General features: G+C 51.4%; 1 protein-coding gene across 2 annotated transcripts in view; it reads right to left on the bottom strand.

The window, feature by feature from the left end:
- LOC122389151 (neural-cadherin-like) overlaps positions 1-14906 on the bottom strand; it is a 145772-nt gene that overhangs the window by 46551 nt on the left and 84315 nt on the right. For both annotated transcript variants that reach the window (XM_043380884.1, XM_043380885.1), the window contains 4 exons: positions 12228-12377; positions 7093-7284; positions 4387-4589; positions 2290-2476 (listed from right to left, as the gene is read on the bottom strand). In XM_043380884.1, the coding sequence (XP_043236819.1) occupies positions 2290-2476; positions 4387-4589; positions 7093-7284; positions 12228-12377 (732 nt within the window). The remainder of the gene's footprint in view (positions 1-2289; positions 2477-4386; positions 4590-7092; positions 7285-12227; positions 12378-14906) is intronic.

Below are 14906 nucleotides of genomic sequence, written 5' to 3'. Positions count from 1 at the left end.
AGTCGGAGTCGGAGTCGGTCGGAGTCGACAGTTGTGACCGGAGTCGGAGTCGGAGTCGGAGTCGCTTTTAGAAACCCGATCCGGAGTCGGAGTCACCGAAAATCTGTCGACTCCGCAGCCCTGCTAGGTCTGCGGAGTCGGAGTCGGGAGTTGGAGTCAGTCGGAGTCGACAATTCTGCCCGGAGTCGGAGTCGGAGTCGGAGCTGGTTTTTGAAAGCCGGAGTCGGAGTTGGAGTCGGAGTCGCCGAAAATCCATCGACTCCGCAGCCCTGTCAGTGAGATAAATAAGTGATAAATAAGTGTGATAAATAAGTGTGATAAATAAGTGTGATAAATAAGTGTGAGATAAATGTCTGGTCTGGTATGTTGTCAGCAGAGTCCGGTGACCACCCGTGCACTTGAGAAAGCGCCACTCACAGTTGCCGCAATTTTTGTTAATAACATTTGTTTATTGCTCGTCTCGGACGTTACAAAATAAATTGTCTTTATTTAAGGAATGCTTTGCTTTGTATGGGGTCTAGGCAAGCCACAGTTACCCATATGGACTTGTCACATATGTTCACACAGACGCATGCACACGTGTGTATATATATATATATATATATATATATATATATATATATATATATATATATATATATATATATATATATATATATATATATATATATATATATATATTCATCGAGCTGCAGCTACACCAAACACCGGTGTATCTCCTTCACAACACCGGAAGGGGGTGTACCCAATTGGCTACTAACACCACACATTGGTGTAAGGGTATTTGTTTTGTACCCGTAAAGAAGGTGCAAATTAATGGTGTAGCACCTTTTTATGGTGTAAAGACGTCGTGTAGCACCACAAACTGGTGTAATTACAGTGATTTAACGCCATACGCCAGTGTATGTGCCTGGTGTTACACCAGGATTCAGTGTATGCTTACACCAAAGCTTGGTGTTGAAACTACACCGGTGCAGGTGCTCAAAAACGGTGGGGTGTAAACATTTCCTAAAAAGGTGTAAACACCAGGAGCGGGTGGGAATTTATTTTCAGTGCATGTTTCAGAACGGTCATCAAATCAGCTGAATCCTACAAGTAAGGACCAGAAAACTACAGCTGCCATTGCATGTAACACGGAAACAACTCAGCTTCTGGGAATTTACAAAAGTAAGTCACAAATTCTGATTGATTGCGGATCGGGCAGCAGCAGGCCGCGCGATGTCAATCTATGATCAATGACCAGCGCAGTGGCATACACCGGACCGGCGCCGCGGCCGACCAACTTTGATCGCCATTAATATGCATCGAGCGGCGAGCAGACGGGCAACTTCCCGAGCGCGCAATTAATTGTTGGCCGATCACCGGCTGGCGGCAACAACAGCCATCGCGCGCCCGCGGCCAAGTTGCCGGCGGCCGAATAGTCTGCCCCGTCGGCAATACTGGGGACCGTGCCGGTGCCCCGCGACCCGCGGCTCACGGAAAACCATCCACACTCACCATAGCGCGCACCGGCCCGCGGCTCACGGAGAACCATCCACACTCACCATAGCGCGCACCGGCCCGCGGCTCACGGAGAACCATCCACACTCACCATAGCGCGCACCGACCCGCTGCTCACGGAGAACCATCCACACTCACCATAGCGCGCACCGACCCGCGGCTCACGGAGAACCATCCACACTCACCATAGCGCGCACCGACCCGCGGCTCACAGAGAACCATCCACACTCACCATAGCGCGCACCGACCCGCGGCTCACGGAGAACCATCCACACTCACCATAGCGCGCACCGACCCGCGGCTCACGGAGAACCATCCACACTCACCATAGCGCGCACCGACCCGCGGCTCACAGAGAACCATCCACACTCACCATAGCGCGCACCGACCCGCGGCTCACCATCCACACTCACCATAGCGCGCACCGACCCGCGGCTCACAGAGAACCATCCACACTCACCATAGCGCGCACCGACCCGCGGCTCACGGAGAACCATCCACACTCACCATAGCGCGCACCGACCCGCGGCTCACGGAGAACCATTCACACTCACCATAGCGCGCACCGACCCGCGGCTCACGGAGAACCATCCACACTCACCATAGCGCGCACTGACCCGCGGCTCACGGAGAACCATCCACACTCACCATAGCGCGCACCGGCCCGCGGCTCACGGAGAACCATCCACACTCACCATAGCGCGCACCGACCCGCGGCTCACGGAGAACCATCCACACTCACCATAGCGCGCACCGACCCGCTGCTCACGGAGAACCATCCACACTCACCATTGCGCGCACGGTGAGCGTGTACTCTTTGATCTTCTCGTAGTCGAGCGGCCGACTGCCGCCGTACTTGATGATGGCCCCGCCGGCGCCGTCGTCATCGATGACGAACGTCCGGAACTTGTTGGCCTGCTCCTGGGAGCCATGCACGATGTCGTAGTAGACGTTGGGGTTGGTGGGTGAGCTGGACCTGCAAGAACGTACACAGAGCGGTCAGAACAGGGATAAGTGGAGAACGGTGAGAACGAAACGACATCATGAGGTAGAATAAATTGTGACTGCTGAGGAGCTGCTGACACTGATTGATAGAAATAGATAATAGCCGTTTTCACGACGGCCATCTGGTACACATTTGGTGCACATCTGGTACAGATTAGGTGCAGATTTGTTCAAATCAGGTTCAGTGTGTCTCTTAGCAGCTATCAGCTAGGATTGCACTAATTGCTTATACGCCTGCTTTGTCATATTATCAGAGAGCATCATCGATTAAAACACTGAAATAATTTCAAATTTCATAAGTGAAGATATTTGCTGTAAAAGAAATTAGGTGCAGAATTGGTCACATCAGGTGCATTCGCCGGATAGCCCGTCGTGAAAACGGCTAATACGACGCAAGGACATTGACATATTTAAATGATCCAGACTGGAGTATCTTCGTGGCGCAGTATGATCCTTCAGTCATGCAGTTCGCACGTTATACCGACTGCTTTTAACCCGCGAGTTGCTGGGGGGGGGGGGGGCGTTAAACGCCCCCACTTTTTTCGCCGGGCCATAGCATAAAAACGGCGCGCCGCAGGCGCGCCAAATTTTGGGTACCTGTATGGAATCGATTGAAGTTTATTGTGACAAAGTTTCAAAAAAAAAATCGATCGGAAATTTTTTGAGATATCGAGGTTTTAGTGACGTTATGATTTCTGAGTTTTCGACCAAAAACGGCATATGTTCACAAAATCATATAAAATCACAGAATAGACATACAGACATGCCGTAAACGCCATTAGACTGCCGATACCATGAACAATCAAATGGCTATCTTCGATTATTGATTATCGTTCCGCATTTTCCAAAATCTCGAACTGAATCTTGGCAATTTCTCGTGACTACCTACTTCACCACCATGATACATGCATTTCTTAAATTGAACTTTTCGAGCCAAACACGTACATATATGATAAAATGAATGTCACCATCGTGTTCTACGCCCCAAATTACCCATAAAACATGTGTCACAGGCTGCGAATATCAGTTTTGATTTTCGGGGATATGTGCCTACCCGGTTGACCTGAGTTGACCTTGACCCTGACCTATGCTTGACTGACCCCTACATGGAGCTGACACTCTTGTAGGCCTTATATGATGGATCGTGCACCGTTTTGACAGAGTTTATGACGAGAGGACTGAGGAGTCCATTGCGAAGTCCTGAAGTCCATGCTACTGAAAGCCCGATTTCAGGTGTTTGACCTGACCTTGACCTGACCTCTGACCTCAAAATTCAACTTTAAAGTATTCATCTGAAGCGTCTCGTCGCGTTCTTTCGTTTGCCGCCTCGTGCGTTTCGCTGCGCCTATTGGTTCTCGAGTTATCGGCTAGGGGCGTTTAACGCCCCCCCCCCCCCCCCCCCCAGCAAGCGGTGGGTGGCGAAATACCCCAGCAACTGCCGGGTTAATAACGCATTGCCGGCGCCGTGTGGTGCTTGCAGCGGCACGTAACCTACACAACAGTATACATAAATGAAGACGCGCTCACGCCGAGCCCGAAGGAGCACCCAATAAAACGCTTCTGTTGTGGCAAAAACATCGGCCTCACACTTCATAAAGGCTTCAGACGACTACACACGACAGTAAACACCTCGCACTAATTGAATGACTCAATAAATCAGTCAAAACACATAGCCGACACCATAGGACTTAAATTCCAGACCATAGCTCAGCAGCCAGTACAACCTCCATCCACTGCACGTAAAACGGTGCAACTTTCCTTTCCGCGGTCGGCTTTCCGGGGACCTTCCACCGCCATTGAAGCGTATATCCATGCAACTGAGTGAGTACACACATGACCTTTGTCTGTGTAGGTATATTGCGAAGGCCGGGGACCACTCACACTGCGCGGAGCCGGGCGATCGGCGTCTCGGTGTCTCGGTAGTTCTCGGGCAGGTAGTAGGTGTCGTTGGGCAGCACGGTAAACGTCGGGGGACGCGTGTTCGAGTCCTTGACGGTGATGATGACGGGCGCTGACGCCGACCGCGGCACGGTGCCCCGGTCACGAGCGATCGCCCGCAGCTGGAACTCGTAGTCAATCGCGATCTGTGGAGACAAGCTCAGTGTCAGGACAAAACCGGGCGTGATTTGGACGCTGGTAAACGTTACAAGATACGGGATAACTTATTGTATAGTAAGCTCTGTTTTCAGAAGACATGATGAGAAAATAAGAGGGCATACGGGAGCTAAAAGTTGTGGCAGGTAAAGCTCTTGTACTGACATCTGATGAGACGCCTATCTCGGCGGGGCACGGGATTTATGAGAAACCAACTTACTGCACTCTAATTAAGCGTTTCAAACTCATTAAAGATACTCTGGAAACACCACGCAATATTTAAGCATTTCAAAAGTTGAGACGAATTCGCCTTCGTCCTTAATCTTGTATGCAGATTAGAGGTAGTTCAAAGGAAAATATTTCATTCAGCAGCAGTTGTAATACTAACTTCTACAGTCTACACCAACATCAAAGCTTATGAAATCATATGATATGGCGCAGGAAAAGGCACATACAGTGACAGGTCCAGCATATAAGTCTCGGAAACTTAAATCCACAACAGACCTTCCAAGGCTACAGCACTCACATATCACAGCCATGCATCACATAATAGACGTCCAGCTGATCTGTCCTATTCCAAACATTTGTCCCATGGACGGAGGCCACAAGGACCACCAAAGACACCACTCTGTCCCAATTGCAGAAATAACGTGACGACGTGTCGACAACACCCAGCCTGACTAACGTCTGTGGACCGGTGACCTTTCCGCCCCAGGAGCAGGACACCGCTAAACCTTTGGTGACCTCCCAAATCCCTGGCGACACCTTATACACACACACGGTTCGGCCGGCCGCCGGGCGCCGGTGAAAGTTCCCAACGTGTGGGACTGTGGGTGACACGCCAGGACCGCGCGGAGGGCCGCTGTGTACCGCGCTGTCGCCACACGTTCGGCTTACGGATCTGTCGCGCGATGTGCGATGTGTACCGTGCTGTCGCCGCACATGCGACCAGCGACTGACCCAGACGGTGACAGCCGTGACCTCTCACGGCAGAGGCAGGCGCTACGCCGTGAGGATCCGCTCACGGCAATAGAGCACGGCACGAGAACAGGGGACGCCCGACAGCTATGGTACGGCACGATACGGCACGGTACGACTACGGCATTACGGCACGACATGACGAGAAAGGCACGGAGCAACAAACGACAGCATATACGTTTCGTGAATTTCCCGCGACGTAAGCGCCTACACATTAAGAGTAAAGAAGAACTAGCTAGCTATTGTCCCTTCATTCCATCTCATACAGCATGACCTTTGTTTGTAACGCAAATGAGGATATATTGTTCGTTGATAAACGCGCCATACTCATTACTCAGCGATAAATTACCATCAGCGTTTATAGGGCATTGATACTTTTGTAGGTAACTTTTTATTTGCATTTTAGGCAAATATAAATATCAATTTTCTGTCTCGAAAAGGGCTACGTTTATAGGCGTATGTATGTTACAACATATATTTTTGCATGCGCGCGACCGAGTCTAACGTTTAGTAAGTACGTCCAATTGTGAGGAAATTTATAACTGGTATAAAAAGCGTTTCATAAAATTCAAATTATTCTGAGCATTTTAAGCCCAAAAAAGGGATCTTATTTTTCTTTTTAAGATAATGTTTTCTGCCATGGGCCTCGTTACAGAATAAAGCTAAGCGTGCCGGCCATGGCGATCGGGTTCCATTAGGCCTTATTTTAGTCAGCTGTGTCTGCTCCGATGCACAGTGGCGTCCGGTGTCCATCATTAAGGGGATAATACGGATAACATGGAAATTTTGTGACACGACTAGCACGGATTAGTGCGGTCACGAGGCACAGTCACGACAGTGTTTCACATGTCTTCATAACAAAATGGCATAAAACGATAGACACCGGACCATTTTCAACCAGTTAAGTCCCTAAATCAATAGACAGCAACGGTGTCCGGAGCAATGCTAACAGAGCTAGCTCGCAGTTATAACGGATAAAACTGAACAAACAGGGTATAATTGCTACGCAAATATAATGCATCGCTGGAGCTGTTAACACATGCTGCTAAACTGTGACCTCCTACTTATACAACACCTGTATGTATACAGCAGTTATGCCATCTCTCAAATGAATTTTCTGACTTCAGTTGCCTGCTTTTACTGCCTGCAGCGTCTAAGATGTACATAAGTAAAATTACAACTATGGAGTACCTACTTCAATACATTTACCATATATGACGACCTATGCACGACACCTGACCCTCATCCTTCGAAAACAGCCGATCACTGTCAGCCTTTGACATTCAGCCGGCCTTGCTTCGCATCGGTGTCCCGCATTCATTTGAGTCATACATCCCACTACTGCGAATTTCGACTCCCTCCTGCCTATCCAGCATCCTCACACGCTGACCTTTAACCTCCCAGACTTCGTGTCACATGACCCACTTGGTAAGCTGACTCCGGGCGATGACCATATGTCACGTGGCCTACCTGGTAAACTGAGCATAGGTAACAGCGCAATATCACGTGACCCACCTGGGTGAGCGGCTGGGCCAGAGTGATGACGCCGGTGCGGGGCTCGATGCTGAAGTAGCTGGCGTCCGTCGGGTGGCTGGCGTTGAGAAAGTACTCGATGGCTCCGTTGGCGTCACTGTCCGCGTCCGTGGCCGAGATGCGCAGCACCACCGACTCCGGGTCCGTGTCCTTGGCTATAGTCTCCTGGTAGTTCTGCAGGGAGAGATGGGGTCCAGGTCAGGGCACCATGGCAACTTTAACATGTCACCACAGGTCAATAGGTAGTCAATAGAATGGCTGGAAGGGCCGAACGAGTAACTATGGGGTAAAACAAAAACAGGAACGGTATAGGCGAGTCGGGGTAACGGTGGAGACCAGAAAGCAAAGACGGGTAAACGGTTACACGCGTTCTAAAAGTGGCCGGTCACGCGGGAGGACAAGGGGGTCAGGAGGCCTCGCGATAGGTCACCATAAGTCACGGCGACCGGTGTGCAGACAGGACACGAAAGGTTACGGCAGGCCACCTGTAATGGCGGACCTCTGTCACCGGCCGGCTCTAAGTCTCGGTGAGGACCGGGCTGATGTCCGACAATGAATCGTCCCGCGTGGGACACGGATGGCCACTTTGCGCCGCCGACAGCGGGCCGGGCCGCCTCCCCGACGATAAATACCTGCCATCGGACGAGACGTCCGGCGGAGCCGATACCATGCCAGAAATCTCTTCTGCAGGTCGATCCATTCGAACAGAAATGAAGACCGAGAAAAGATCACACAACTTCGCATATTCTGAGCTGATGTCTTCCTTCATTGATTTCGATGCTCTGATAAACAGGCCAGCAAGCAAGATAATGCGAATAGCGAGAAGTAAGTAAATATCTGACATCGCTCGGCACGACAAATGAAAAAAAAATATGCACGATGTGTAAACCGTCTGCCTCAAGAACTGTTAACAGCATGCCAGTCATCATTGCGACGCATCTATGTAATGTAAAAACTAAAAACCAATGTCACTTTTAGTGCACATTCGCCAAATACGCAATCATTTGTCATGCTTTATCTACTCTCTTATTGTCATCGGTTCCTTCGTTTGATCCTGCAACATCCCTCCCCATGAGCCGTTTGATCGCCGGCGCCACCGTCCAATGAGCCACCGGCGCCCGTGGCGGTCCCAGCTGGCCGGCCCGAGGACCGGCTGCAGGGCGCCGCGGCGCACTCGATAATTCAGCAGAGCAGCAGCAGCACGGCCGCGCTGCGCCGGTTGCCGTTTCATGGCCGTCACGTGACCGGGCAGACCGAGCTCTTCCATCGGTCCCCGCCAACGCCACAGTCGCCAAACCAAAGAGACCGCGAGTAATCAGTCTGAGTGGGCCACGGCGACAACTTGACCAGCAGTGAGAATCCAATATCCATCTTTGTTTTGAGTCCGACTTGCCGCGAAATACTTTGTCTGAGGCTTCATGGCCACTGACTTAGTATCAAACTGGTGGTGTTTTGTCATTACTCTTGGATGACAGTCAGGCAGGAGGCCAGGCAGACTGCAGCCCAACAGACGGCCACTGGCCAGTCAGACGGACTGAAGTTCGACCCTGGCAAACACACATACAGCAGCCCGACCTTACGAGACAGACTGAATACAGTTCGACCTCACCTGGTAGGACCAATAGACTGCAGTCCGACCTCACCTGGTCAGACAGACAGACTGCAGTCCGACCCTGACCAGACAGACAGCCTGTGAAGTTCAGCCCTGACAGATATGCGGACTGCAGTTCAACCCTGGTCAGACGGTCAGACTGCAGTCCGACCTTGCTCATACATACTGCAGTCAGACCTCATCAGGTCTGACTGACTGCCGTCCGACCCTGGCCAGACAGACAGCCTACAGTCATACCCTGCCAGACAGACTACGGCCAGAACTTACCAGACCAACAGACTACAGTCCGACCCTGCCAGACAGACTACAGCCAGACCTTGCCCAGACAGACCGGACAGCGTGTAAATCTCCGTGGCCGCGGCGCTGGCCACCGATCACTGTCCACGGGGCCCGGGGCTCAGGCGGACAGCACCGGCTATGTAGCACCTGCTCGCCGCCAGCCGTCCGTCTACATTACAGCCGGGAGCGTCCACCAGCTGTCTACATTACAGCCGGGAGCGTCCACCAGCTGTCTACATTACAGCCGGGAGCGTCCACCAGCTCAGAGCGAGCAGCGCGCGCCGACCGGTCACCATGGATGGATGGCTGGGAACCGGCCGAACAACCAGGCCAGAGGGTGACCATACGAACCGCGCTGAGTAACCAGGCTAGAGTGTGACCACACGAACCGCGCTGAGTAACCAGGCTAGAGGGTGACCATACGAACCGCGCTGAGTAGCCAGGTTAGAGTGTAACGATACTAACCGGCCGGATACCAGGCTAGAGTGTACTACCAATACGAATCGGCCGAGTAACGAGGCTAGAGTGCAACTCTACGACTCACAGCGCCGATTCTGGCGCAGTGAATAATAAGCCGTGCTCGAGCGGTCTAAGATATTCTGTAGATATTCTGTAAGATATTCTGTGAATGAATGGTGGAATGGAGAAAGAGATGTCTTAACATTTACTGGTAATGCCTTAAACATGCATATAGGTATCTCAGACTTAGCAGTGTACCGCATGACCTCAAAGTCCGCATAAGTCACCCGCTGTACCTACCTGAAATCACTACCTGCGTGACGAAGAGTAAGGTTGTCCAACTTAAAATATCAAAGGGCAAGGGCAAATTAGCGTCGTAAAGTCGCATGTCTTGCTGGCACGAGGCTCCAGGCGACCTTCACCAGGCTAGGCATGTAGGCCAGTCAATAGTCTGCCACGGCTGTCGACTACCGAGACCTACGCCTGATATATGGCGGCTCAAAATGTAGCAACATATCCGAGTCTGAAATGGAACGCCAATGGGATATCGATTCAGATGAGATTAAACGGATCATATATGTAGCATTGATTACTTCATCCTATACGAATAATATTCTTGTAGTCACGCCAGTGTAGGGAATAGCACCGCAAACGTTGACGGTGAGTATGTCCCCGTAGTCAAGCGCCCGTAGACCGCAGATGCTGGAGTTTTCACACTTTCGCCTTCATCGCCACTTCAGCGAGGAAGCATTTAGGAGGTGGCTGCTTTAAAACCGATCTTTTGGAAAAGCCAAGCGCGGCACCATTCTCGGGTCATGACTCAATATCACTTCCCGGTGATATTAAGTGTCACCAGCGTTTCCTCTCGTTCTGCTTTAGCGATGGAAAATTGCTCCACATTTCCGTTTATCTTTCTGCATTCCAGGTATGCCAATTCTGGCCGCGTTTGTGATAGGCCTATGTGATCCCATTGCCATCGTCACGACCATCCTGGCCCACAGGGTGTAACGAATTCACCGTGACACCCCGCCAGGAAGTAACTACGTCCCAGCGGAACCTTTAGCAGGAGGTCACGTACCCTAGCGAGCACGAGAGCGTACGCTTGCGACCCATTTGAGCACCTCATTTCACATACACGACATGCTACATTCAATTTAATTCTCAAAAGCGAATCAGATGCATATGGGCGGTGACAACGTAAGGCCGCTGCGCCGAGCCGCGCAATGCGCATTGCTGGCAGCGTTGAAGATGCAAACGGCGGCTGATCGGCGCTCCTTCTGAATGATCTGCCGCCGCGGTCTCTGGGCAGATGACAACCTTTACACTGACCTTTCCACGTCACTTCCCTGGCTCTGTCCTCAGTCAGCTCCAAAGCTCTCGACTCCCATTCTATCCGATCGAGTCCCAAGTCTGCCCACTTCCTTATGTCGGCCGCATAGATGCACAAGAGCAGTCGATCGAGCGGCACGGGAAAATGGCCATGCGGCTGTCAAGCAGCGCGCATGACAAACGTCCAGCCGGGAGAGACGGCGGGCAGACGGCCGGTCGTGTATGCGCACTATGAGAAACGTCAGAGTCTGGTCGTCGGGCGGCGAATCGTCGTCGCTCGATCGGCCGGTAGGCCGGTACGGCTCGACTAAAACCATGCGATACCGGATATTTGCTGCAAGAGCGCAAGCAGAAGATGATGGAGCGTTCTCAAGCTACATAGTAGTCCCTACATTCTTGTTCCCATTACTTCGTGTATGGATGGTATTCGGCGATGAACTTTGAGCTGGCTGGTAAAATGAGAATAATGGGAGGTCTTCGGACCAGGGATGAGTCGTATTTTCAGAAGAATCCGGAGGTTTTACAAGGCTTAGACCATATATGTCCGGTAATCGGAGTGGTGAGGGAGCATTGCGCCCGACGTCATGCATATGGTCAACTCCTTCTCGAGCGTTACTCGAGTCAATTTTCTATTCGGCTAATGACAGTGCAGCTCTAGCTAAGGCAGGTAAGACGGTTCCGATGATACCTTACAATGTACATACATTATCAGTTTCCGGCGACTGTCTCGCGGACTGCAGCAGCTTAAGTTGTAGGTATAGGTTTGTATAGTGAAGCAGTTTCTATGACAACTGAGCCAGACGTAAGAAAACACGCCATCAGGACTAGCACACGGTTCATCACATGTGCCATGTGTCATTTGTCTCGCTGGGGATTAGGTCGCTGGGGAAGGGATCCACCCGTATCTCGGCGGCTTTCCGGGCCGTGCTGCTGATCCGACTAATGTCTGCGGTGGCCGGCCTGGTGGCAGCCTCCGGTCCGCGATGATACACTGTCGGGAGACGGTCGTGGTTCTACCGTCTCGCAGCGGTGGCCGTGAGAGCGGCCCAGGTGTGCGCGAGCCAGCGGCCGCAGCCGTCGTCGAGACCGCCACAGAGCGATCAATACTATCAAAACAGTTCACCTTTGGCGGCCGGCCGGCGCCGCCGCCGCCGATGGAAATGACACACACAAATCGATGCACTTCATTAAAGCTTTGGAAAGCAATGACCCAACAGGTCCAATCAGCAAACAATATGTGCGGATTGCGGCGCGGCCCGGTCCTAGCTGGTGATCTGGTGGTCCCTTCATCAGCTCTCGATCGATGCGAGCAACTGCACATTTTTGGTCAGAACTGAGTCCATGGCCATTCTGCTATCACCACCGACAATGCTCCAGCGTCCGAGACTCACCGATTTGTCGAACATGGGCCGACAATGCTCCAGCGTCCGAGACTCACCGATTTGTCGAACATGGGCGCGTTGTCGTTGACATCGAGCACGTTGACGACGAAGGCGCAGGTTCCCTCCAGCGAGGGCACGCCCTTGTCGTTGGCCTTGACAATGACACGCAGCTCCTTTTCATGGTCCGGCTCGTCGCGGTTGAACACCTGAAACAGACGGTTGTTGCGTGAAACTAAACATCCTAAACATATGAACCAACTAGTTATATCGTGTCGTCATGCATAATCAACGAATCATGTGCAGATGAACAGATAAGTAAAGACCTACCAGTGCAATGACGGCTAAATAAAAGCTTTCACGAAAATGACAATCAGGCCGACTTTCGCCTACTGCCTACAGCCCTGTTGCTTACTTCGCCACTTCAAACTCGCATGGTTGGTAACACTGCAGCTCCGAGTAGTTAGCCAACCTACGACCGGCACAGTTGGCAATGCCTCCATTTTCGGACAATGGATAACAGTTACCCCGATTCGCGCCGGGTCTCTGGATACGCAGTAGGTCATCTCTTTAATCGTCACATGTCCGTCAGGCCAGCGAGCTGCGCGGGCCCCGGTCGGCCGGCAATAGGAACCTCTTTACAGCCGGTTCGACCAGGCACAATGCTATGGAAATTGCAGGGAACCGGGACTGCTCGCCGGAGATTGCTCGCCCATGTCGGGACCGATTCACAGTCGATTACAGCAGGCTACACGCCGAGCTGTGTGGCGATATACACCCTGCAGGACTTCAGGGATTGACACTTGACAGCATTCGCTGCCGGTTCGAGCCTTCGCTGGAGCCAGGCTGTTTGAAGGGCTGGACCAGCGCATGGAGCAGTCTGCACTCTGAAAGGTGTAGACGGTCTCGCCAGAGCCAGACAGTGCATCCATTCTGCTATCTCGGTGAAGTTCTAACCGTGCCAGATAAGTTGCACTCGACAACAAGCACTCAGCACTAAGCACTCCGCAGGATTCCGACCACAGCTGCCAGCCGCTGTTGCATATTATACGAGTGGAGGATTGCCCGGAGAGCAGCGTGCGAGCGCATGGTGAGCCCGTTTATATCACAAGCCGGGAGGGCAGAAGCCTAGTTTACTCCATATAACCGGCCGTAATCAAAGAGTATGACTCGCAGACATGCATGCGTTAACGTCGGGAAGCCATTCGCCACCGCCTAATGAACGGTTAATGCGTGATTACGAGCACGCGAAATGGCACTCCCGGCAAACAGTGTCAGTTATGCTACTCCTGACCGAATAAGAGTAAGGCACTCGGTCTCCGGTAGGTAAGTCATAGATGAAGAGCAGGACAGTGGCCGCCTGAATGTTTCAACTATTTATTACCGTAACGAAATTAAAAAGAAAAATGTTGTATACAAACATCAAACGGAAGTTACACATACTCGCTCGTTATATGGCCGCTCTCGCGATAGTGCTAACTTTGAAGCTGTAATACGCGCTTGCTTTCAGCAACAGTTGCCTGCATGGGTGCCTCCAGGCCACTCGCCAAAAAACATCGCTCATTGAAGTTCGACATTTCTTCTTGCTGAGCATTACGGCTGGTTGTAGAAAGCTTGCATTGTTGTGAGCTGTAAAGAAGGCTTCAAAGGGCCTTCTCCTGTGCGGCAACACAGCTACTTTTCTTGTGAGTTTGGTTGTCAAACAGGCATGAAGATGGCTGTAACAGTTAAATAGTAGCATCGTGTCTCTGAGTTGTCAGTCACATTATTCAGCAAATTCTCGGTGTCTGTCTCCCGTCTCCAGGCGAAGGAATCAGTGATCTTCGCAAAAGTCCAATAACGTACGCTTAAAATTGCCAGTGCACTACCTGAACTATATAAGTATATAGAGCACTGTGTCAGTCTAAAAAGAATTTTGATGACAAATGAGCAAAATCGAAAGTACGCAAAGCACTGTACAATTAACTATAACTATGTCTATACTACGTAGTAATTGTGATTGCCTCACTTATTAGCAGTTATGTAACAGATATGTTAAATAACAATACTAAATATTTCTGCACATCGCCAGAGTGATGATCCGTTTAGGCGCTGCAAATGTCAGGAGCAGAGGGCGGCTGTGACTAACAAGGCGCCTGGTTCTCCCCGAATATGGCCGATAAAACAGTTCACTACCTGTGCCGATTGCGGTGGCATTGGCACCTCAGCAGACTGAATGGGAGGCCGGCGCACCAGGTCAGCCTGCACCCCCTACCCACCCCGAGCATAAAAACAACAGCACCTATTTCGTACCTTGCACCTATAACAGCATAGCGCGCCAGCCCAGGTCTTCGCTCTGCAGGCTACCGGTCGGAATCAGTGTGGGCCGGCCTACCAGCCAGCACTGGCCTGGATAAATTAACAGCAATTAGACAACTGAAGTAGGAAAATGGTGTCATTTGTAAGGCACGAAATGACCCGACCACTGGTTTATTTGTCTCCCAAGACAATAAAATTGCACTTGCCAGCCTTATGAGCCATCTACTATACTATTTGTGAAATGAAACTCTGTCTGTCTGTGTGTCTGTTTGCACCGTGCAGAGGTGTGCTTTGACGCCGTGCGCAGGTCAAACGGTGCGGTCGAGGGGGCTGAAATTTTCGCAACGTGTTGATGACGTCACGCGCACGTGCAGTGTCGTGTTTCGAGTCCCGGGGGGTGGATGGTTCGCACGTGGCACGCCCTGGAAAAAGGTGCATTT

The sequence above is a fragment of the Amphibalanus amphitrite genome, unplaced genomic scaffold, assembly GCF_019059575.1.
Source record: "Amphibalanus amphitrite isolate SeventyFive unplaced genomic scaffold, NRLGWU_Aamphi_draft 000345F_arrow, whole genome shotgun sequence".
NCBI classification, from domain to species: Eukaryota; Metazoa; Arthropoda; class Thecostraca; order Balanomorpha; family Balanidae; genus Amphibalanus; species Amphibalanus amphitrite.
This window is presented reverse-complemented; position numbering and strand designations above follow the sequence as displayed.